Genomic DNA, 23,367 nt, shown 5'->3' with positions numbered 1-23,367 from the left:
TGATTTTAATTTAATTGATTTCTATTCTTTATTATTTCCTTCTTTCTGCTTGCTTTAGGTTTATTTTTCTCTTCTATTTCTAGTTTGGTTTTTTTTTGGTGAAGTCTTACATTATTGAATTGAGATCTTTTTTCTTTCATAATATAAGCATTTATTGCTCTCAATATCCCTCTAAGCACTGCTATAACTGCATACTACCAATTTTGATACACTGTACTTTAATTTTCATTCAGTTCAATACATTTTATCGTATCTATTGAGACCTTTCCTTGACTCGGGTATTATTTGACAGTTTGGTGTTTAATTTCTAAGTGTTTTGAGACTTTCTCACCATCTTTTTTATTTATTTCTAATTTAATTCAATTATGTCAAATCTTGCATTTTGTAAGATTTAAATTGTTTAATATTGGTTAAAGTTTGTTTTATGACACTAAATATGCTGTATCTGGGTTAAAGATTCATGTGCGTTTGCAAAGAATGTGTATTCTACTGTTGGTAGAGTATTCTATAAATGTCAATTAGATTCATTTGTTTTCTGGTGACATTCAGGTCTTCTATATCCTTGCTGACTTTCCCTCTATTAGTTCCATAAGCTAATGAGAGAGCAGTATTGGACTTTTTAATGATAATTATGAGTTTCTCTATTTCGCCTTTCCACCCTGTCAGTTTTTGCTTTATGTATTTTGAAGCTCAGTTATTAGCATACACATTTAAGATTCTTCAGTCTTCTTGGTCCTTTTTTATATGTATTAATTTTCTTTGCTTGCAAGCAAAAATTTTAATAAAAACTCCAGATTTCTTTAAATTCATGTTTGTATAGTATATCTTTCTCCATCATATTCTTTTATTATGTCATTATATTTGAATTGAATTTCTTATAGACAGCCTATAGTTGAGTCACAACAATCTGTCTTTTAATTAGTTTACTTAGACCACTTACATTAAATACAAATGTTGATATGTTAGTTCTATCATTTTATTATTTTTTCCTATTTGTTCTATTTTTTTGTTCTTCTGTTTTCCTTTTTCTGTCTCCTTTTGGGTTATTTAAACATTTTTCAGTATTCTATTTGTATAGCAGTTTCTTATTTGGTTCCTTTAAGGATTACAATATATATACTTACCTTTCTTAGTATGCTTAGAATCTATGTTTTAACCACTTCAAGTGATTTGTAAAAACTTTGACAACAATTTTGTCCTTTTACCTACTCCTGTTTATGTTGTTGTTGCCATGTGTATTATATCCACACAAAATTAATACCCTGTGACCCTGTGAAATAATGTATTTTTTGCTTTCAACCCTCAGATATGTTTAAAATAACTCAATAGGAGAATAATCTATTAAATTTACCAGTTATTTACCATTTCTAATGTTGATTTTTTTATTCCCAAAGTTCAAAATTTCCTTCTGATATCATTTCCTTTCTATCTAAAAAAACTTCCTTTAGAAATTCTTTTAAAGGATGGCTTCAGGCGATGAACACTTTCAGCTTTCTTTCATTTGAAATTTTAAAAAATTTTACCTTCATTCCTGAAGTATATTTTTGCTTAACATAGAATTCTGGACTGACAATTCTTTACTTTCAGCACTTGAGAAATGTTTTGCCACTTCCTTCTGACCTCTATATTTCTGATGAGAAACTTACTGTCATTTGAATTGGTATTTCGCTATAGGCAATGCATCATTATTCTCTCTAGCTGATTTCAAAAAGTTTCTCATTGTTTTTAGTTTTCACATCAGTTTGTTTATGATATGTCTAGATGTGAATTTCTTTGAGTTTATACTGTTTCAGGTTCATTCAACTTCTCAAGTCTCTCTTTGCCAAACTTAAAGTTTTCAGCCATTAGTTTTTCAAATATTTTTCAGCACCAGCACTCTTTCCTCTCTTCCTCTGGAAATTCAATTACATAAATGGTATATCTTTTATTATTAACCCACAGGTCCCTGAGGCCCTGTTCATTTTTTTTTCAACCTTTTTTCTTTCTCTTGTTCAGATTGAATACTTTCTATTTATCTATCCTCAGTGTCATTGACTGTTTCATCTCAAATCTGCTATTTAACCCATCCAGTGCATCTTTCATTTCCATTACCGTACTTCTTATTTCTAAAGTTTCCATTTAGCTCTCCTCTATATATCTTATTTCTTTGCTGAAACTTTTTCTTTTTCTATTTGTTTCAAAAGCATTTATTATTACTTGTTAGAGTTTTTGTGTAATAGCTGTTTTAGTGTCTTTATCAGATAATTCTAACCTCTGTGTCATTGGTATCTGTTGATTACCTTTGCTTATACAAACTTGGATTTTTCTGGTTCTTTGTAGGCGAAGTAATTTTGGACTATTTCCTAGATCTTTAAAATACTATGTTAACAAACTCTGGGCTTTGCTTAAATTCAAAGTGCATGTTGATATTTTTCTTATTGTGCAGGCAGCTGTCCTGGTTAGGATCTGGCCACACATTCCAACCTGTCCTCCGTGCATGGTCCATGGTTCCTATGGCTGTCCAGTTTTCAAAGCTTTTGCAGTACTACTCAACTCTGCCTCACTTCTGCACCACTCAGTGGCCAGTCTGAGTCCTGGATGGTAGCCTCTTCAGTTCTCAACTTTGGCCTATAATTAGGAGCAGATCCAGGCATGTGTAGCTCTGAGGTGAACCCAGGACTTCATAGACAACTTGTGGCATCATTCTCTTGAACTCTTCCCTCTCTGTGCTCTTCCAGATACTTTCCAATTCCCTGCAGCTCCCTTTTCAATCATACAACCAGAAAACTAGGGCTCTATTCAGCCTGATTTATTGTGCTTTCCTATTCACTCCTGCACCTGTACATATGTCCATTGCCTAGTGATGGGTGAACAGAGAAAAAAAAACAAAAGTAACATGAGTCTGCCACTGTCGTAGAGTCAGGGCTCCCCTGTCCAGAGCAGAAGATGCCTTTCCTTGGAGTTCTGGCTCTTGTGTGTTTCTGAGGCAGCTTCTACCACTATTGCCATGGGGCTGCCTGGGAACTGGAACCTCAGAAAACAGAGAGAAGGGGAGAAATGAGACTACTGTGCTCTCTCACAGTTAGGAGCTCCCTGTCCCCTCCTCCAAACAGGACTAGAGGACTTCTTCTGGGACTCTCTCCATCTGGGACCCAGTGGCTGAGAGATACTGGAGGAAAAAATAAATGGTGAATTTTGCTTTCTCTTCCCTGCTATTTGCTTTCCAGAGTCCTGAGATAACAGCTTCATGCAGTTATCTTCATGTCCAGGTTTTATGGGTGAGTTCAGTGAGAGAGACGGGGTGGGTTGTATTTGCTTCACCTTATCCAGAAAGAGAACTGTGGTTTGCATATTTATGTTATGAGTGAGAAAAATAACTATACTATCATCGAGTCAAGGCACGTTCATAGGCTTTCTACATTTTGACTATCTGCATCTCAGTATTTTTATTATCTGAAATAGGACCCTCTTTTTTTTCCAATAGCAAGGTTCAGAAATGCCAGGGTTCCCTCACATGGCAACACCTCCTATGGGGCCCCAGGGAGGGTTGTGGTTCCACAGGCCCCACTGTGGTACTGCCTGGCTCAGAGGGCAACATGGCTACTGTGGCCTTGGTGGACATTGTACTTTGGCCTCTCCTCTGAGATGAGTGCCAGAAGAGAGTTTGGGGCAGAGGACTGACGTGACCTGATTTTATTCCCTCTGGCTCTTGTGTGGAGTATCAGCTAAGTGGGCAGAGACAGTAGCAGGTAGGCCAGTTATGGGGCCACAGCAACAATCCAGGTACAGGTGGTAATGGAGATAAATTCTGGGTCCATTTTTGCAGTTAGAACCAATAAGATTTGCTGATGAATTAGATATGGGTTATGATAGAAAAGAGAAGTTATGAGTGACTGTAATGTTTTCAGTCTAAGAAGCAACAGGAAGAATGGAGTTGCTATGCATTGATTTGAGGAAGGTTGGTGTGGAAATGCTTTCTTTTTCTTTTCTCATTTTTTTGACAAGTTGGGTTTGAAATGCCAATTGGAATGAAGAAGTACGGAATAGCCAGCTGGATGCAGGAGCTGGGAGTTCAGGAAGACTAGGTATAGGTATAGGCGTGGAGGTCACTGATGCCCATGCCGTATTTAAAGCCATGAGATGATGGGAGAAGATCACCAATTGAGAGCAGAGAGGAGAGAGGGCGGAGCATAGAGCCCTGGGGAACCCCAACGTTATCCTGCTGGCGAGGTGAAGGAAGGTTGGGGAGAGGAGGGTAGGAAAATTTTGTGGTATGCTGGCCACCACGTAAAGAAAGTGAATTAAAGAAGTTTGAATCATGGGAGGAATCCAAAGTTGCTGACAGGTCAACTCAGATGGTATCAGGGAATAAGAATTGGATTTAGAAATGTTGAGTTCTCATTGGTGACAGGAAAAAGCAGTTTCTGGGGAGCAATGGACGAGATGGAGGAGAAGGCCTGATATTCAAGAGAGGGTAGAAGTTTGAAAATTAAAAATAGAACTCATATATTTTATTTCAGTTATTTTGGGGGCATGAAGGATACACAAGATGCAGTTGGAGGGGTAAGTGGAGTTAAGAGCATCGAGACTTCCTGTGTAAAAATTCAGAATTGTCAGAAGGCATTAATGACTAGATACACTTGATGGGTTCTGTCCTCTCATTTTCTCCTTATCTTACCAATTTCAGGCATCTCAGCATTCAGCAAAGTGCCTTATACTTAGTAGGTACATATTAGATGTTTGCTGAACAAGTGATATATTTCAGATGATTCCATGAATCTTTGCAGCACAGTCTCATGTAAATGTCATATAAAAGATACCTCTACATAATCCAGAGGTAATATGTTTTTTCTCAATTACATTAACAATATACACTTATTTTATAAAGTTAATACATTCCTAATGAAGTACAGATTATCAGTACAGACAGTGTTTTTATGAACCCAGGCAGTTCGATTTCTCTTAAAAGATTGAAATGTATTAGCAGGGATGAAGACGGTTCCTCTTGCCACTACTTACTGTCCCCCGAGCAGAGCAGAGGCCCCAGTGTATAAGCCACTTCAGAATGTGGTCGCCCTGTGTCTCTCATCACAACCTGAGTGACCGGCAAGTGCTTCTTATGGGAAAGGACTACTGTGTTGCTGGTCCTAGAAAACAAATACAACCACCTTAACATTATTCTGAATAATGTACAGAAGAGTAATAGTCTTTGATTGCAGTTCAAGGGGTATTAAGCTAAATTTGTAAGTACATAACAGTAGGGAAATCAAACATCTCATCTGAACACTTACAAACATACTAATATATTGAATGAGGTCTTCTGAGGACCAGAGACATTTGTTCATCTACGTGACCATAGAGAAGAAAGCAGGCAGGTCCAAAATTATGGTCATGGATACAGGCATGAGATTACATTTCAGTGCAATTAGCAGCTCATTGTTCTTTCCAATTCAGCCACTGTGTAATACTTAAATGCAGAATTTACAGAAGCAACAGCAATCTTCCTTCATTAAAAAAAAAAAAAAAAAAAAAAAAAGACAAAAAACAAAACCACCTGACTGACAAGACCTAGGTTTTCAATACTTGGACTTTTTTTTTTTTTACTAAAGTTTCAGAAATTCCTACTGTGGTTATGAGGCATTTCCTTATTTGCTGAAGCCATAAATTTAAAAACAAAATCAAAACAAAATACTGATTCAAAACCATGATGAAGATATGATACAATATATTCTTAAAATTAATAAATGGGCTAATGCATGGGAAAGTGCTTTGCCAAAGATTGTCACCATCCATTCATTCGACAAACACTTATTATGCTTCTATTTGCCAGGCCCTGTGTGTTGGGGATGTAAACATAAAACCCACCATCAATGCCCCCCAGTGGATGTTATAAATAATAACAATACCAATAATATCATCATGTAAGTGACTATTTGGGGACATATTAATATCTATGGTTTAATACAATAGGATTGGAACAGGAGCCAGAGGACCTGGCTGGTAAGTTGGTTGTACAACCACCGTCCTCTCTGGACAAAGTAGGAAGGTTTTTCTATACCTTGTAAGCTGTTCATATGTTTCATTGTATACTTCAATTACATACGTACTTCTGATTTATGAACAAATACTAGTTTGTCTAATTTATTGTTCCGTGTAGAACCTAGTAAGTTTTAATTCCAAATAATTACAAAGCCACCACTCACTCTTGTATATACAAGTTGAAACATTTGAAACTGCCACTTTTGCAGGTCAAAAAATCAGCTGTTTCACATGGTTCAACCTGACAGCTTTCCTGCAAAAAAAGTCTTCCTAACTTAATAGTTAATCATTCCAATTCTGCTAGGCATCGAAATATTCTTTTAAGTTAGAAAATGTAAAATTATTAAGATTTTTATTTTGTTTAAAAATTTGAACAAAGTGACTGGAAGTGCATATGGTAAGATATGAAAAATATGAAATAAAACCCTAAAATTTAAGAAACAATTTTTAAAAATCAGATTGCATCAAAAAATCAGACTGAATTAAACAACATGGCTTTATCTGGTGAAGCCCCTGCAATTCCTGCTGTTAGAAGTACACAGGCTTCATCCCAAGCACATAACACCTGACTTTGTTGGGAACGGTATTCACAAGCTAGAAGATGTCACTGGATTATGCGGGAGGGGGTCAGTCTGGAAACTTATTTTATTATAAACACAGGGAGAGCACACCAAATCAATTCCTGGTATTTAATATCAGTAAACATTACAAATAGTATTTTAATTCCCGTGATTGCTATTTTGGTAGAACATCTTAGAGGAAAAATGTAAATGCATAAGTTCTTCATTGAGGATCTTTGAATTTTAAGGAGCATTTTTTTTTTTTTTTTGTGGTACGCGGGCCTCTCACTGTTGTGGCTTCTCCTGTTGCGGAGCACAGGCTCCGGACGCGCAGGCTCAGCGGCCACGGCTCACAGGCCCAGCCGCTCCGCTGCATATGGGATCTTCCCGGACCGGGGCACGAACGCACGTCCCCTGCATCGGCAGGCGGACTTTCAACCACTGCGCCACCAGGGAAGCCCTTAAGGAGCCCTTTAAAAGCTACACTTTCTATATAGCAAAAAGCTACATTTTAATTCTGTTTTTAACATTGACAATGCATTCACAGCCCTGAAAAAAACTTTAAAAAAATCATAATGCATGTAGTGTGCCTTAAGGCAGATAGCATCATAAGTCTTTTTGTCCTTTTGTTGTTTGCAAAGTACCTTCCTGAATCTGAGAAAATTTTAAACTCTTCTTATTTAAAAATTCTTTATTTGTACAGGTCATTCCCACTGTCCATGCTTTATGTAAGATATTATATGCCATGTTCACCAGACTCATTCAAAACTGCCTAATTTTTAGTTACATCTGTTTTCTTCTTGCTTCTCAATTGTTTCCAAAATTTGTAAAGATTGCATGAATACCTAGGTATGAAAATTTCTCACAAACAGTTTTAAACATTCAGTAAGAGAACTTCCAAATCCACCTTTTTTTGGTTTTAGTTTCTAATGCTCTAGAAATTCTTCTGGGTTTTTTTGTTTGTTTGTTTGTTTTTCAGTAGACTTTTTTTTGAGGTATAATGGAGCTTTGACTACTTTGAGTTGTTGGGAAAGCTGCAGGGGAGAAATACTGGGTCAACTTTAAGTTTTATAATTGCTGGGGAGAAAGAGAGACTGGCGACAAGATAATTTTCATCACCCAGAATTACACATTTTGAAAGCTCCCAGACTCTTTTTTGGGGTTAGCTGTTCTACTGGCTCATCCCTTCGGCAAACTCACACTGTATTAATTACTGCGGCATCATAAGACTTATTCATGTCTGGTAGGGCCGGTCTCCCCACATTGTTTCCATTTTCAGAATCGTCTTAGCTATTCATGTACCATTCTTTTCCAAATAAATTTTAGAACCTGTTTGTCACTACCCCCAAAAATAAACAAATGTTTAGCATTTGTTTGGAATTAAATGGAATCAAGAAAATTATTTGGAGGAGAGATGCTTAGTTTTCCTATTCATGGCAGTGGTGTGATGTCTCCATTTATTTAGGTCTTCTTGTATTTTCATAATAAAGTTTTATGATGTCTTTTTTACAAAAGTCTTGCATATTTTTGTTATCTTTATTCCAAGGTACTATACCCTTTTGTTCCTTCTGCTAGTAGTTTTTATATTTTCTTATAGTAACACATTTTTGATAAGAATCCAGTTATTCTAAGGTTTAGTAAGTAGCCTTACCAAACTCTCATTAATTTCAATAATATTTCTGTATATTCTCTTAGGTTTTCTTTGTTGAAAACGATATTTTCTATGAGTAATGTATCTTTATTTCCTTGTTTCCAGTCTTTCCAATTGTGGGTTTGAATTGCCTCGTGTATATCTTTTAATCTTTCTATTATTCATTTCTCACCTAATTGCATTGTAATCAGAGAAACTGTTCATAGGATAACAACTACTGTAAAATTTTTTGAGTTTTGCTTTATGGAATATTGAGAAAATCAGTTTGCAAAAATGCACTACATGTGCTTGAGAAAATTATGTACTCTACAATTTTATGTTCCCAACAAATCAAGTTGTTAATTTCATTTGAAAATATTCTATCTTACTAATTTTTGTTCATTTGATTATCAATTACAAACAGATGTACATTTAAACCTCTTCTTACCATGGTTGATTTGTAAATTTCTTCTTTCAGTTTTGTCAATTTTTTTCTGTATACATTCTGAGTCATTTTTATTAGAAACATACAAGTTTATTAGCATTGTTGTTTTTTTATAGTGAAATTAAGCAATATCTTATAGTAATAGTGATCTTTGTCCACATTAAACCTTAAAATTTTACTTACTTTTTCGTATATTTGCCTCGTAATTTTTTTTTGGCATTTTGTTTTCAATATGCCCAGGTTTACAAAGAAGATATATTTGTTTTTAATTCAATATGACATCTGGATTTAAATGGTTATTTTTGTCATATTTATTGTGCATGATTACTCACACAGTTTTTATCTTGTACTTATTGCTTTCTCTTTTTTTAAATTCTCACTTTCTATCTTCTTTTGTATTAACTAAGTTTTTAAAATCCCATTTTTTCTTTCTTCCCTCTACTGATTTGAATATTACATGCTTTGTTTCTATTATTTAGAGGTTACACAAATTTTAAGACATAAACTTTAAGCAATTTAATTCTAATAAATATTTACAAAACAAGTTTTAAATTTCAATAATATTTTTATTTTTAAACATTCTTTTAGTTCTTTTGTAAACCACAATCATCTCTGTTAATAGGATCTGACTGTTTTCTTGTGTTTCAAATTCATACATACAGTTACATGTTATCAGTGTCTAGTATTTTCTTTTAGTTTTTAACCTCTGAGTTTACAATTTTTTTTCCTCAATATTTCCTCCTGCCTCTGAGACCTTCCTTATAAGATCACTTTCTTTCATTCTGAAAACCATTCTTAAAAATTCCACTTGTGGAGTCTGCTAGTGGTACATTTCTTCAGTGTCTGTTTGTCTGGATTTTAATTTTATTCCACTTTTTAAAATATCAGCTGGGTAAACACTGGGAGTTTGACAGTTATTTCACTTCCGCCCTGTGAGGGGTGTGTCCCGCCCTCTGTGGGCTGGGTCCTGGGCTGTTCAGGGGTGTCTGCTGGCTGGCTGTCTTTCCTTTAAGAGTCTTGCTTTCATCTCTGCTCCTTTCAACATTCTCTTTGGTGTTCTTTGATTTCACCATGGTGTGTCTAGATATGGATCTACTTTTATTTATCCTGCTTGGTATTCTAATGTTTTCTCAAATCTGGACATTTTTCTGCTATTTGAATATTTCCTCTTCTTCATTATCTCAAATCTTCTCTTCTGAAACTTTAATCAGACACATTTTCAATCTTCTCCACATGACTCCTCCATGTCACCGCTTTTCTCGATCCCATTTTGCTTCTCTCTGTTCTGTGTCATTTATTTACACATATTTTCCATTTCACCAATTTTCTGATCACTTGTGTCTAATATCTGATCCAACAAATCTTAAATTGGGTAAATATTATCATTGGCTAATATTCTTTTGCAAATCACAATCATCTTTGTTAATAGGATCTGATCACTTTCTCATGTTTCAATTCCAGTTTTGATTTTTCAAGCAGCTCACATATTTATTTTATCTATGTTTTGAATGTATCCATGATCTGAGACTTTTAGGCATCTCATCTACACTTTGTGGTTTCTTCTGCCTCCCACATCTGTCCTCTGGTGTTGTATAACCCTGGATTGTGAGCTTATTTTTGGTGGCATTTTATCTGTGGGAATCCTGTGAGGTCTGTGTGAAGGGGGAGGGCAGGCCTCCAGTGAGAATCTCATGTAATCCTATGATGAGCCAGTGGTGCTGCCAACCTGTGGCTATGTTAACTTAATTTGAGGACCATCCAAGTCATATAAATTTGGGCTCCAAATCTGTGTGAGGGCAAGTCTGTAGACATGTGTTTTCAGGGAGCTATTTTTTTCTACCCAGAGTGCCTACTGGATGATTTGTCCTTGTCTACCTTTTCTTTGGGTATGCAGCCTTCTGAGACCTCCAGTTGCATGGAGAGCTTTGTATTCTGTATATCCTCTTTCATGGACTCAAGGCCTTGTCCGGTTTCCCCTGTGCGGCCATTTAAGAAAACGAAACTGGGAATTAGGAAGGTCAGCAAACAGCCCTGGGTCAGCCGAGGGGTGGTCATCTTATTAACTGGATTAACTTAACTTTAAGAAGTCAGATATTTCACTTTCAGTGAATGGGAAACATTAATTCCTATTTTGTCTTACTAGAAAAATAAAATGGACATGATTAGTTACTCACAAGTAAACAAAAATAGCTACCTAATATTTTAGGCTTCAGATTAATGATATCATACACATCAAAGCTTATACTTTTAACTTGCTAGGGAATACTTTAATTTTTTCTCTTTATTATACTGTTGTGTCCAATGTCTGCCTAAGGTACATCGTTTAAGCAATAAAAAAATTACAGTTTGCACAGGGAAATTATATGGAAATCACCATTCATTCCGGTCAGCATCACAGTTGCAGTAATATTGAGAATCAATGCAGTTCCCCTCTAATCCACAAGTACATTTTTGAGCATCAGGCAGAGAACCTCCCCAGTAAGTGTGTGTTTCATTGGTTCTTCCAACCCACCAGCTCACTGGGGTTCCATCTGAAAGACAAGTACGAGAAAGGTGACACCTACTTTGCCCCCCACTGCCTGCCTCCCCAATATAGTTCCTTTACTTCCCTCTATTTAAAACATAGAGAGACTACTTTAGAAGTGAGCATATTTTAACTGTGCAATAGGATCATTTTTAAGAGGACTTCCAACTGTTTAAAAATATATATTTTAATGTCAAAACTTACGTTGTCACCAAATTTTTTTCTTTTATCAGAAAATGAGCATGTAGTCCCTAACTCATTCAGGCACGATATTTACAAACTTTTCTTGAGGACTCCACTTACATAATTTCTTTGGAAATAACTTTCAAGAAAGAATTGTCATCAAAATAAAAACCACAGTAATTTACACACTGAATCTAAAATCTGTTTCAGATCCTAAAATGCCATTAAAATGTTTAATGTTATTATAAGAAATATGGATTTCTTTCACTTTATTTATTAGCTAAAAACACTGGCATGTGTTTAAGACATGTACTTCCTAGCATGTCCTAAAAGTTTCTTGGAGACGTGCTTCTTCTTATACTGAATGGGTTGCTCTGTATTTGGAAACTAAAGAAATGGCACTGATAAGCCTTCTTCATGCCTGAGGTGTCTTCGGCTTGAACAAGTCCGAGACAACTACACCAAGTTCTTCAGCTCATTCCCCTCCTCAGTGCAACGTATAATTAAGTGACAGGGCCAGAGGCTGCCTCAGCTCTGCAGGACTGCTCATTTACACTAAAGATGCTGCTGAGGCCCCAGTGTGGGATTACAGTACACCTGGGGGAGGAAGATCAGAAAAGATGGCGCACACGGGAGGGTGGAGGGGAAACAGTCCCTAGTAAACAGAGAATCAGGGCAGGAGGGGAAACGGAAGTGACATCAATTCTGCAAAGATGCCTGTCCATTTTCATGTGCTCTTTCAAACTCTTAAATTGTCCCCATCAGGCCCCCACTAAGAATCTGAAATAACTTTCTCCCTAACTTACAATTGCCACTGCTCATTATGGCTCCCTGTTCAATGAGACTTCTGCTTCTGCTGACAACCTCTCAGCTGGTAAACACATGGACTGCATTCATTACCACGCACTGCAGGCCCAGTGGGTGACACGTGTGCCAAGAAATCAATATCAACCATCTTTTTTTTTAATGTGTTGAAAACATCTTTAGGGGGTGGAAGATCTTTTTAGTGTATTATTTAATAGGTACTTAATAGACATTTTTCAAAATTCCATCTTAAAAATGTAATTATTCAACATCCTCTTTCATCGACTTGAAGAGCAAAGAAATCATTATATGCCAGTGTGTTACTGTGTGTTTACATTTTTCTCTCTACAGTGAAAATCATTAAGTGTTTTTTAAAGGTACAAAATGCATGTGGCTCCATGCAAGATTCCTTTGAGTAACTTAGAGAATTTGCATAAGAAATAATTAGGGATAATATGAAGAAGAATTAGAGGCTGAAATGAAAAGGAATAGGAGAGATATCAATGACCAGGGTGCACGGCTCTACTTCCTCAATTATTTTAGCCCATAGTTCACTGTCCTCTCCAGCCACAGCTACAATCCTCAATGACCTTAAGCATTCATAGTATGGCAACCAAATGGTTTCCTAGAGTCAACACTTACTGTCATACAACTTCCTCTTTAGCCACCTGTAATCATATCCCCTGAAACTATATGTAACACAGAGACCTTAAAGATGCTGAAGGAAAAATGTTTCAGAACCCTAGCAAGATCCTAGGCCCTCTGCTCCTCCCTGGCCCTCTTGGAAAACAAAACTTACACAAGAGCTGCTGCACTGAGGCCCCAGACTTGCTATATCTCCTCTCAAGATTACCACCTCCTCAGTCTCCTGATAACTTCTGAGAATTTGAACAGTGGAAAATTCTTGAGAGAGAACTGAATTTTGACTGACATTCCCCAATCTACCCTATAAAATTCCTAAGCTACTTGTTCCCCACACTGCAGTCCCCTTGTACTGTTTTCACATTGCAACCTTCTAATGAGGGACCCAGGCTTTGGTGTGTTCACTCCTTCCACACAAGAGTAGCATCAAAGCTCTGCACACCCATTTGTGTCTATTGTTAATACCGAGCAAATTAGTGCAACAATTTTAAGGTGTATTGGGCTACACTATTTGCCTGCCTCAACTCAACCTTAATTAAACACTTCTGGAAATATATAGGTCTGTAGTGAATTTGTTTAAATTAAGTTTGTACTAACAATCCTCCAGTAGCAGCATATAAGAAATGCAAATAACTTGGCATGCATGGTTAATTAAGGCCCTTATTTTGTTTTTTTAGCAGGTGTTTATTAAGTTTATAAGTCTTTTCTCTTTCCATCTTTCCCCCCAGCCCCAATTAAATACTTGTTTAAATATTTGTTTTTGTTGCTGCTGTTGCTGTTTTATATATTTATTAACATATCGAAGGGCTAACAATTGAGCAACCACATGCAAATCAATAGGCAGACACTGGCCCTCCAGGCGGGAATCCTTTGCTGATCTGGGTCGTGTCCAGGTTCTGGAATAGACCATCTGCTAGTTTGTATGCGTTTGCTCCATGACTCACTGGGTGGTTTTGTTTTACGACTTTGTTAGTGGTTGGTTCCAACACTACTCTGTCTTTGCCTCGTTTTCCCTGGTTAGACACCCCATAACAATAATTTACTCTCCTGGAGGCAGCTTTCTCATTCTTCTGGGAACATACAATTTTAGCTCAGTGATCTATTTGGCATCAATCAACTAACAGTAAGTACTAACTAGCACTAACTATAAATTCAATAAACTGGAGAGATGCAAATAAGTAGCCTTTACTTCATGCCATTTATAGATGTGGTGCAATTAAGTTCTGGCAAGGTTAATGTCTTAGCTCTGAAGACTCAAAAAAGATAAAATGATTTCCTGAGTCCCATAGCTGCTGAGTGACAGGGACTTGTCTAAGTCCTAAGAGCTTGAACTCAGAGAACCTGCCTACTGCCCTCTGCTCATTCCACTCCCCAGATGCCTAATCAGAGAAGGGGCAGGCCAGCCTCCAGAAAGCCAAGCAGTTTCATGAAGGCAGTGAGGTTGCACATTCCAACAGAATGGGATTTTTCAAAGGAAAAAAATATAAAATTAAACATAAGAATTTTCAAAAGAAGAAAAGATATGAGAAATAAACTAGTAGCACTTACGTTGTGTGAAAGAGGCGGGGATACCAACATTGTTCCCCAATTAACAATTAGCCAAGACACTAATTGCATTGTCTATGAAAAAGAATCTCATGGAATAATCACCTCCAGATCACTAAGCCATGTTGTTGTTAGCAATCCTTCCCGAGATAAGACAGAATTAAGATGTCCCTGCCCTTCATGGCAGATGAGCACTGAGCATTCCAGGGGCCTCCTTAGGAGGCTTTTACTGCTCAGTTGCCCAGTTGAGTCTAGGGAGAAACTTCAGATCATTCCTGGCTTTGAGCAAAGACCTTGGTCTTTGCTCCAAAGAAGAGTATCCCTGTCACTTCAGATGTGATCCGGGCACTATGGGCACAGATTCTCATGCATCTCTGGCAGGCCATTGTGACCTGTGGGGACTACAGCCCACAATGTCTGATTACTCTGATTACTCACCATGGGGAGTTGAAAGCCTTGACTTCTTGCAGTGGAAAGTCAGCTTCTGTTGGCAGTGGTCCACATAGTCAATTATGGCCTGGAGCTGGTCCATGCTGGCTGTGTACTTGAAAAACACAGGATGGGGGCTTTCTCCATTTGAGCTTTTGACACTAACCAAGTGGGAGCCATTGTGCTGCACTGAGGTCCATGCAGTGTCTGGTGGGCAGAAGAGGGGTTGGGAGGGAGAAAGGAGACTGTGATGAGAATGGAATCATTAAACGTAAATATGGAAATCAGAAGCATCTTTTATCTGAATTAAGGTTTTTATTTTTGTAGCAATCAGATCTCTTTGACATTGGAATCAGCGAGTGGAATTCTTAAAATGTTGACAGTAGGGATTCTCTTTATTGAAATTTGCATTACCATTACTATAGTCAACATTGTCAGGGGGTCAATTTTTTTAATTCTGTATTATAATACTCAAAGTTATAAACAGAACTTTTTGGCTTTTATTTTTTTCTTTCCATTACTATAAGAGGAAAGCTAAAGATTATCGTGTATATACTTATGTTTGTAACGAGCATATTCCTCATCTCACTGAGCATCTTTTCCTCTGATAATCAAAGAAATGTATACAAGACACATTTGAGGAACAAGCAGCCCCCAAAATCATTATTTTGATCATGCAAAATAATGGAAAGTAAGTATTTTTGACAAAAATTGACTAATAATGTGTCAGCAACTCGTTCAATGGCCAGCAATAAAAAACACAGAGCCTTGGGGTATCTAATATAACAATATAACAATTCCTAGCAGTAACCATTGCAGTAACAATTCCTATCTAATATAACAATTCCTAGCAGTAACCATTGCTACATGAATGTCTGCTGGACATCCATTATAGGTAATCCATTACATGGATTACCTATATTTTTCCAAGAGATTTAAAAAACAATGCACACTTCACAATATTTATAACAGAAGAAAAACACCTTGACTTCTTTTATCTTCCCCAAAATAACCTCCCACCATGAATGTATAGAAGCTCCCACAGTATAAAAGGCCCATGGCTCAGTGGCTAAAAGGCTGAGCTCAAGCTGCCTTAATTCAACTATATTTATAATGTCATGTCATATAACTTCCTCTGTAATATGTATTTGATAAAATGATCAGTATCCACACAAACTTGCCATATTACAGGGGCAGGAAACAGCCTTGTGTTTATTTTTTATTATTTTTTAATAGCTCATACATGAGCAAGGTTCAAAAATCAAAACAATGCTGCATGGAACTCACTGAGGGGTCCCCTGCTCCTTTCCTGCCCTGAGAGTTTGGGTCTGGGAAAAACAGCCATGCTGGTGTTTGCAAACCCTTAACACATCAAATACATCCAGAGATCCAGGGAAAAGAACCCTAAGGGCCATGGATAAACCTCTGATTCAAAGCCTATGGAAAAGAACATCACAAAATATGCAAAAACTAGCCAGGACAGGAACAAACTGTGAGTCAGCATGACTAATGCAGTTTTATATTCAATTAGGAGAAAAGACTTAATGGATCACCTGTCTCTCTGCTCACTAAAGGGGGCTGTGAGTGTTCCTATGGCAACTTGAAATCCATAGATTGTGTTTCCTCCTTAATCATGTTTTCACTAGACATTTTATATTTCAACATTTTCCTGGAAAATTACTTAAATGCGTCTGGCATTATTTTTGGTAATTACCTACTCCCATTCACCCTCAGGGTTTCTTCCATCAAATGAAATGAGGGTACAGGGAGGCATGCAGAAGGCTGTGTTAGGCTTAGGAGTTCATCAGTTCCCATGCCACTGTGTCATTTATTTTCATGGCTTAGAGCACAAAGAAAAATGATGTGCCTGAATAGTTCATACAGGCTAGTGGTCAGTATGATAAATTTATGGTCTTGCATGGTTAAGGTGTAATAATAGAAATCTTTTGAAGTGGAGAGAAGGGAAAGGTTGAAAAGAACCTCAAAACTGCCCTTCTGAAAAAATACTTTAAGTGGTTGCCCTTTCTAGAAATATTATTTAAAAGACCCCAACAAAGACACATTATGTTTCCCTAATATTCCACAACATATTATTTCAAAACTATGAGTAGAAAGGAACCTTTGACATGACACATAATCTTAGCCTTCAAGCACGAGGAGACAGACTAAGGAATTTAAGTGACCAGCATGATGGAAAAATACTTAGCTGTTACTCACGGTAGTCTGAAGCATAATTTTGGATCTGAGGTAATTAATTTTAATAGTGGTCAAATTTAAACAGGAATTTTGAACTATCGTTGAATTAGACCCTATCAGAACATGTTCATCCAACTCACTGGAGCCTCTCCTCTGCACAGGAGCAGGGTGGCCATTGGTGGCACCTGGTTGACCGTTTGCTCGGACAAATGAACCTGCAGCCAAGTTAACTTGCTGGTTTGGTTTGGTAAGCAGGATATAAATAATGACATTGACTTACCATATCATATGACATCCTCCTCCTTCTGTTTGTTTTGCCAACTTAGATCCACTTTGCAATTGGCAACACTTCCTACACTTTATAATAGACCTCTGAACTATACAAGGAGTCTTTCATAGCAAAACAAGTGGTTGGATGGAAAAAGAACCAGATCTTTATTCTACAGATTCAGGTAAACACACATTAAAAGCATATCTGCTATGCTTATTTCAATCTCCCTGAGAAAAAAAGACTTCACGAAAAATAGGATGCCTTTATATTTTGTGGGACCATCGCTCATGATCTGGAAATTGACCTCGAGGAAAGTAAAGGCAAAAATCCCTTCTCCCACAGAGGCCTGAAATGAAGTCCAATTTGTGTCCAAACACCACCTCTTTGGAAATGAAGCCAGCTGCCTCTGTTTCTTCTGATGGGAAGAGGGTACACATTCTGAGAAGACTGGGAAGGCAATATGCCAAATGATTTAACGTGTCACATCTATCTCCATGTAAAGCTGGTCAAGAAGATGCACTCAGGATGATAAATAAGGACAGACTGATGTAAACACTAGCAGCCATTCCTGGATCCACAAAAATAATCTGAATTCTACAATAGAGACCCACAACAGCCTTCTCAGAAGTTCTCCCCCTGTGTTACTATCCAGAGAGAAACACTGTTATAACCTTTTATCCAGCCCAACCCTCTGGTCACACAGATAAGAGAAATGGAAGTCTAGAAAAACTCACTTGCCCAACTTCACAAAACTATGTAACTTTGCCACACATTTCTAAGCAACCCAGCGTGAGTCGCTGAGCTTTCTGAGTAGGTAAACTTCTCAAAGAGTGCTGAGGTCTGTAACCTTCCCAGAGTGCCTTACCCATCTGAGCCCTCTACTATATTTCCAATGAAAAACCTCCAGAAGAAAACAGAACTAGATCCTGGGCATTTATGTGCCCATAGTGCTGGTAATGACCAACTGTGTTGCTCTGAATGTCCAGTGGGTGCCCTGAGGAAGGCAACGGTCAGCTCTCACCTGGCCCTGCCCTAGATCTCAGAGGCCCTGGGCCCTGCCATGTCATCTGTTTGTCAAAGCCAAGGATGACTGGTGTGTGTGTTTTATTGAAGGGGAGAGATGACAGCTCTAAGCAGACAGTCTCCAGGCCCTGGGAGGGCCCAGAGGTGGCACTCAGGCCAGCCCCACACCTGTGGGTCCCTCTTGATCAATATTTGTATGAAGACCCTCATAAGGGCTGCCACAGATCTGGGGCCTTGAGGCTTTTCATGATTTCTTTTAATATTCTGAACACAAGAAAATGCTATAAGATACAACTGGATATCCTCAAGGGAATGCAGCTACTTCACAGCCTTCTTCCCTAGGATTTCAGAGGGTGATATTTTCACTTACTAGGTCACACTTAATACAATCTTGTGTGTCTGCTCATTCATAAGGGTAGACATCTGCTATTTAACATGAACTGACACTTACTCAACACCACGTACATTGTCTTGAGGCAACATGTACGTGTGCTTGGCCCTGTGCCTAAAACCTCCCAAGAGCTCAGTTACTGGGAGATATTATTAGTGCTTTCCCTTGTTTATCAGCCTACCACACAGCACAAGCGCAAAGTAATTTCCTCAGAGAGTACATTATATATGCAATTATAAAATTAGATATGGACAGAGTACAGGGTCATGGTCAATGAGAGATATGGGTTACAATCTATGGTCTTGGAAAAGTCAAAAAAATCCTCTGAGCCTCCAATTCCATGTATGGTAAATGGGGAAAGTGGACCAGGCAGCATCTAAAGACTGAATGCTATTGTCTAGCCACCTTTGAATGCTAAGGCAATGAACCAAGCATGCTGCTGGCCTAACTGCTCTCTGAACATCTATGTTTATTGTTCATCAAGACCATTCACTTTGTCCACCCGTAAGGCCAGGGCAGACTGTGTGGCTGACAGAAAAGCAGGAAAATAAACTTTCCTGAAGCTTTTGTCTTTTTTCCCTTTGGGCACAGTGACAGGACCTGCTCTAGAAATTCTGCATTGCCAACCACACTAGGCTGCCTGTTTTAGGAACTACCTTTACAAGCTGCAGGACGCCAGCCAGAAAATGTACCCGCAGTGGAGGCAGGAAGGGTTCTTTCTAGGCAAAAGCCAGGATAAAAGAGATGCAGGTTCATGGTGTATGAATCAATACCCATTCTATAAAGGGCTTTTAAAAAAATGACATGAGTTATGTGTAAAGCAGTTGGGCTGCCCGCCCTTTGCTAAACCACAGTGCTGGAGGCGTGACAATTTTTTTTTTTTTTTTTTTTTGTGGTACGCGGGGCTCTCACTGTTGTGGCCTCTCCCGTTGCGGAGCACAGGCTCCGGATGCGCAGGCTCAGCGGCCATGGCTCATGGGCCCAGCCGCTCCGCGGCACGTGGGATCTTCCCGGACCGGGACATGAACCCGTGTCCCCTGCATCGGCAGGCAGACTCTCAACCACTGTGCCACCAGGGAAGCCCCTGACACAATTTTTGACACAGGGAAAAGGATGTTTAAGAAACACAATTGTGTATATTTTAACCCCAAACTCCTGACTTCCCCTTTGGTAACCATAAGTTTGTTTCCTATGTCTGTGGGTCTATTTCTGTTTTGTACATAAGTTCATTTGTATCATTTTTTTTAGACTCAACATTTACGCTCTACTATATATAAAATAGATAACCAACAAGGACCTACTATATAGCACAGGGAACTATACTCACTATTTTGTAATAACCCATAAGGGAAAAAAAATCTGAAAAAATATATATGTATGTATTACTAAATCACTTTGCTGTACATCTCAACCTAACACAACATTGTAAATCAACTATGCCTCAATAAAAAAAAAAGAAAAGAAACACAATTGCTTGGTTTGCATAAAGGCAAGTGACTCAGCAATAATAATGAGTAAAAAGTTCTGGATTATTAACTTGTTGAGTCAATAAATCAAGATCTGAAGGTGCAATGGGCAGGGATGCCATAGACCCAGTCCTCAGCTTGTTCATCAAGCCTCCAGGTGATTTTTATGGACTGGAAGTTGAATCACTGCTCTGCCTGCAACCTATCTTCTTTCTGTGACAATCATTCTCACAATGCAAGGTCTGAGAAGCAGTTTCTGAACCTCACAACTATGAAAATAGCCAACAGCTACCCTGGGTTTAGGGTGGGCACAAACAGTTCTCTCTCTCTCAGTGAGTAGAGCCATTGGCCTTCCTCATCTTGTCATCAAAGAAGTTATGTTTTGTTTCTTCTGTTTAGAAAGGGAATAGGTCTGTCAACAAATTGCACAGGCAGTCCATTCAAAATAGCTTACTATTTTGTCTTGTTTTGGTTGTCTCTGTACTAAAGGTACTAAAAAATACATGCAGAGTGTGTCCTAGTACTACATTTTTAAAGGCTATTACCAAGGATATAATTTTTTTTTCATTCTGAAATCTGATTTTTTTTTTTTAGGCAAGTTTAAGTTTATTTATTTATTTATTTAACGTCTTCATTGGAGTATAATTGTTTTACAATGGTGTGTTAGTTTCTGCTGTATAACAAAGTGAATCAGGAATACATATACATATATCCCCATATCTCTTCCCTCTTGCGTCTCCCTCCCACCCACCCTATCCCACCCCTCTAGGTGGTCACAAGGCACCGAGCTGATCTCCCTGTGCTATGCAGCTGCTTCCCACTAGCTATCTATTTTACATTTGGTAGTGTATATATGTCCATGCCACTTTCTCACTTCGTCCCAGCTTCCCCTTCCCCCTCCCTGTGTCCTCAAGTCCATGCTCTACATCTGTGTCTTTATTCCAAGGGTATAATTTTAACCATTGGTTTAGAATTCTGTTTTTTGTATCTTTTTCCAAGTGTTAGTAATTGTTTTTTAATAATTAGAGAGTGTTTAATTGTCCACAGGCATTGCAGCATCGTGGAGAAGGCAAATTTTTCATAGTGGACATATTTCCAGGTTGGAAGAACAGAATCAGGACCCTAAGATCTTCCTCTATCAATAAGCAGGTTTGTCAGGGGGCACCTCATATGACCCTTGGGCAGTAAGGACCATTTAGCTGTAACTTTGGTTCATTCCTTGTATTTTCCCCAGGAAAAATCTGGATTTAAAAAAATTTTCATTAAATATTTTGTTGTGTAGCTGCTGGAGGTAGTCACTGGTCTTTGGACTGGCCTGTGTGTTTCTCTGTCTTCAGCACATTGCTTTCCTTACGGTGTTGAGTTTAATAAAAATCCTTGGTATTTAATAGTATTTGGAAATCTTCACTGAAGCAGTTAACTCCTGCTCTCCATCTTGGGTATGTATGTGTGTCTCATGATCCATTTGATGTTCCATCTCAGTCATAATTATGGAACCCTTATGACATTGATCTTTTCACATAGAACAAGAATATACTAATTTCAGGAGTTTTACATAAGAGCTAGGCAACTATAAACTTCTCTAAAAACCTTTAATTACCCAAAAGGCATTGTGATACAATAATCTCTATGTAATGTTTGTTCATTTGCAATGTAATATGAAGATATATAGTTATTAAGTATGCTTTAATAACAGACATTTACACATCAATATAAATCATTAAATTATTAGCAATAATTTTCATGAATCCCTACACAAACACATACACACACATACACACCTTACAGCTCTTAAAACTTTCCAAGATTACGTTAGAGAGTTTAGAAGATAATTTAGAGAATTAATGTCTCATACTTTATCTTAATACATGTGAACCATTCCTGTTGCATTTGTGGATGCATCAGAGCCACAGGGATTCAGTGATGGATCATTAAACCTCACCCACAGCAACCTATATAAACAGGAACAACAGGATAATTGCTTGGACCGTGAAATGAGTAGCGGCACCAAAATTTTACATCTGCATTGGTTTTATTTCTCCATTCTGTGATGCCCTGTGTTCCCTTTCCATTTTAATTTTTTGGATGATAGAGTATCCTGTGCCTGCTAAAATCAAAGATCCTCAGCTAAACGACAGTGCTTTCTAAACCCATGTGCACATAAGCATCTCTAGAGAAGCTTAATAATAATACAGCCTCTCCTGGGATGCTACCCTGCAGAATCTGGCTGTGGAAAGCAGAGCTTCTCCTTGGGGAACAAACACGTAGGGACCTGGAGAAGCTCTATCCTGCTGCTGGATAGTGTCCACTAGTGACAGTAAAGCAAACAGGAGTCCTCTGGTCAGGTTAAATGAATTTGTAAAGTCACACTCCGAATTATATTTTTAAAAGGTTGTATTGCCAAGGATGTTATAACCACCCAGTAGGCTTTAAGAAGATACATTACACTTGTTTTATAACCAACAGATCTCCACTATGTAACTAAATGACCAATGGGCAACCCAAACTTCACATATTCACAACTGGAATCCTGGTCTTCCCTTACAAACATGGTCCTTCCCAAGAATTCTCCGTCTCTGTGAGTAATACCTGCACCTTCTTTCCAGGGCTTGGATCCAAATACAGGAGCCCTGCTTGATGCCTCTCTCTCTCTCCATCGGTTAGTCCACCGGTTCTAACTCAACATTTCTCTCCTCCTATTCCTCTGCTCCCAGCCTGCTACCCACCATCACCATCTTGGCTCGATTACTACAGCAACGTCCTCACTAGTCTCCTTGCTTCCTCTTGGTGCCCCACGATGGTTAAAGGCCCAAACTGCACAGCTGGTGTGGATCCTGGACCAGCCCCTTTCCAGCCACGTGACTTGAGGAAAGGCCACCTTCTCGTCCTTCCACCTGAGTCTGTCCAACATGCCAGCTCCCCATGGCTGCAGGCCTTCGGCACTTCCCTCCTCCCTCCCCTTGAAGGCTCCACCTCAGGTTTTCTCAGCGTTGCTTCTTTGATGTGGTTGGCACAGATGTCACTTTCCAACTGCGTCCTTTCTTGATCCCTCTATTGAAAACTGTAACCCATCCTTCTACAGTCTGTGACCCTGTTCCCTGCTTTGTGCTTCTTCACAACACCTGCTACCTTGCAACATGCCAAGTATTTGATTCGCTTCTGTCAATGATCTGGCTCCCCACCCCAGAAAGCACCCCCCACCAGGGGAGGGAGGTGTTCAGATTCACTCCCTGATGTGGT

The 23,367-nt window shown here is 38.4% G+C and overlaps 1 protein-coding gene across 2 annotated transcripts in view; it reads right to left on the bottom strand.

Moving 5' to 3' along the window:
- Positions 1-23,367, bottom strand: part of LOC113612254 (contactin-associated protein-like 3) — a 141,185-nt gene that overhangs the window by 27,879 nt on the left and 89,939 nt on the right. For both annotated transcript variants that reach the window (XM_027091982.1, XM_027091983.1), the window contains exons 11-13: positions 14,790-14,987; positions 11,028-11,184; positions 4,999-5,126 (exon numbers count right to left, since the gene is read on the bottom strand). In XM_027091982.1, the coding sequence (XP_026947783.1) occupies positions 4,999-5,126; positions 11,028-11,184; positions 14,790-14,987 (483 nt within the window). The remainder of the gene's footprint in view (positions 1-4,998; positions 5,127-11,027; positions 11,185-14,789; positions 14,988-23,367) is intronic.

This window comes from Aethalodelphis obliquidens, unplaced genomic scaffold, assembly GCF_003676395.1.
Source record: "Aethalodelphis obliquidens isolate GAN/ISIS:26980383/991018 unplaced genomic scaffold, ASM367639v1 scaffold74, whole genome shotgun sequence".
Taxonomy (NCBI): domain Eukaryota; kingdom Metazoa; phylum Chordata; class Mammalia; order Artiodactyla; family Delphinidae; genus Aethalodelphis; species Aethalodelphis obliquidens.
The sequence above is the reverse complement of the archived record's forward strand: the minus strand, read 5'-3'. Positions and strand labels throughout refer to the sequence as shown.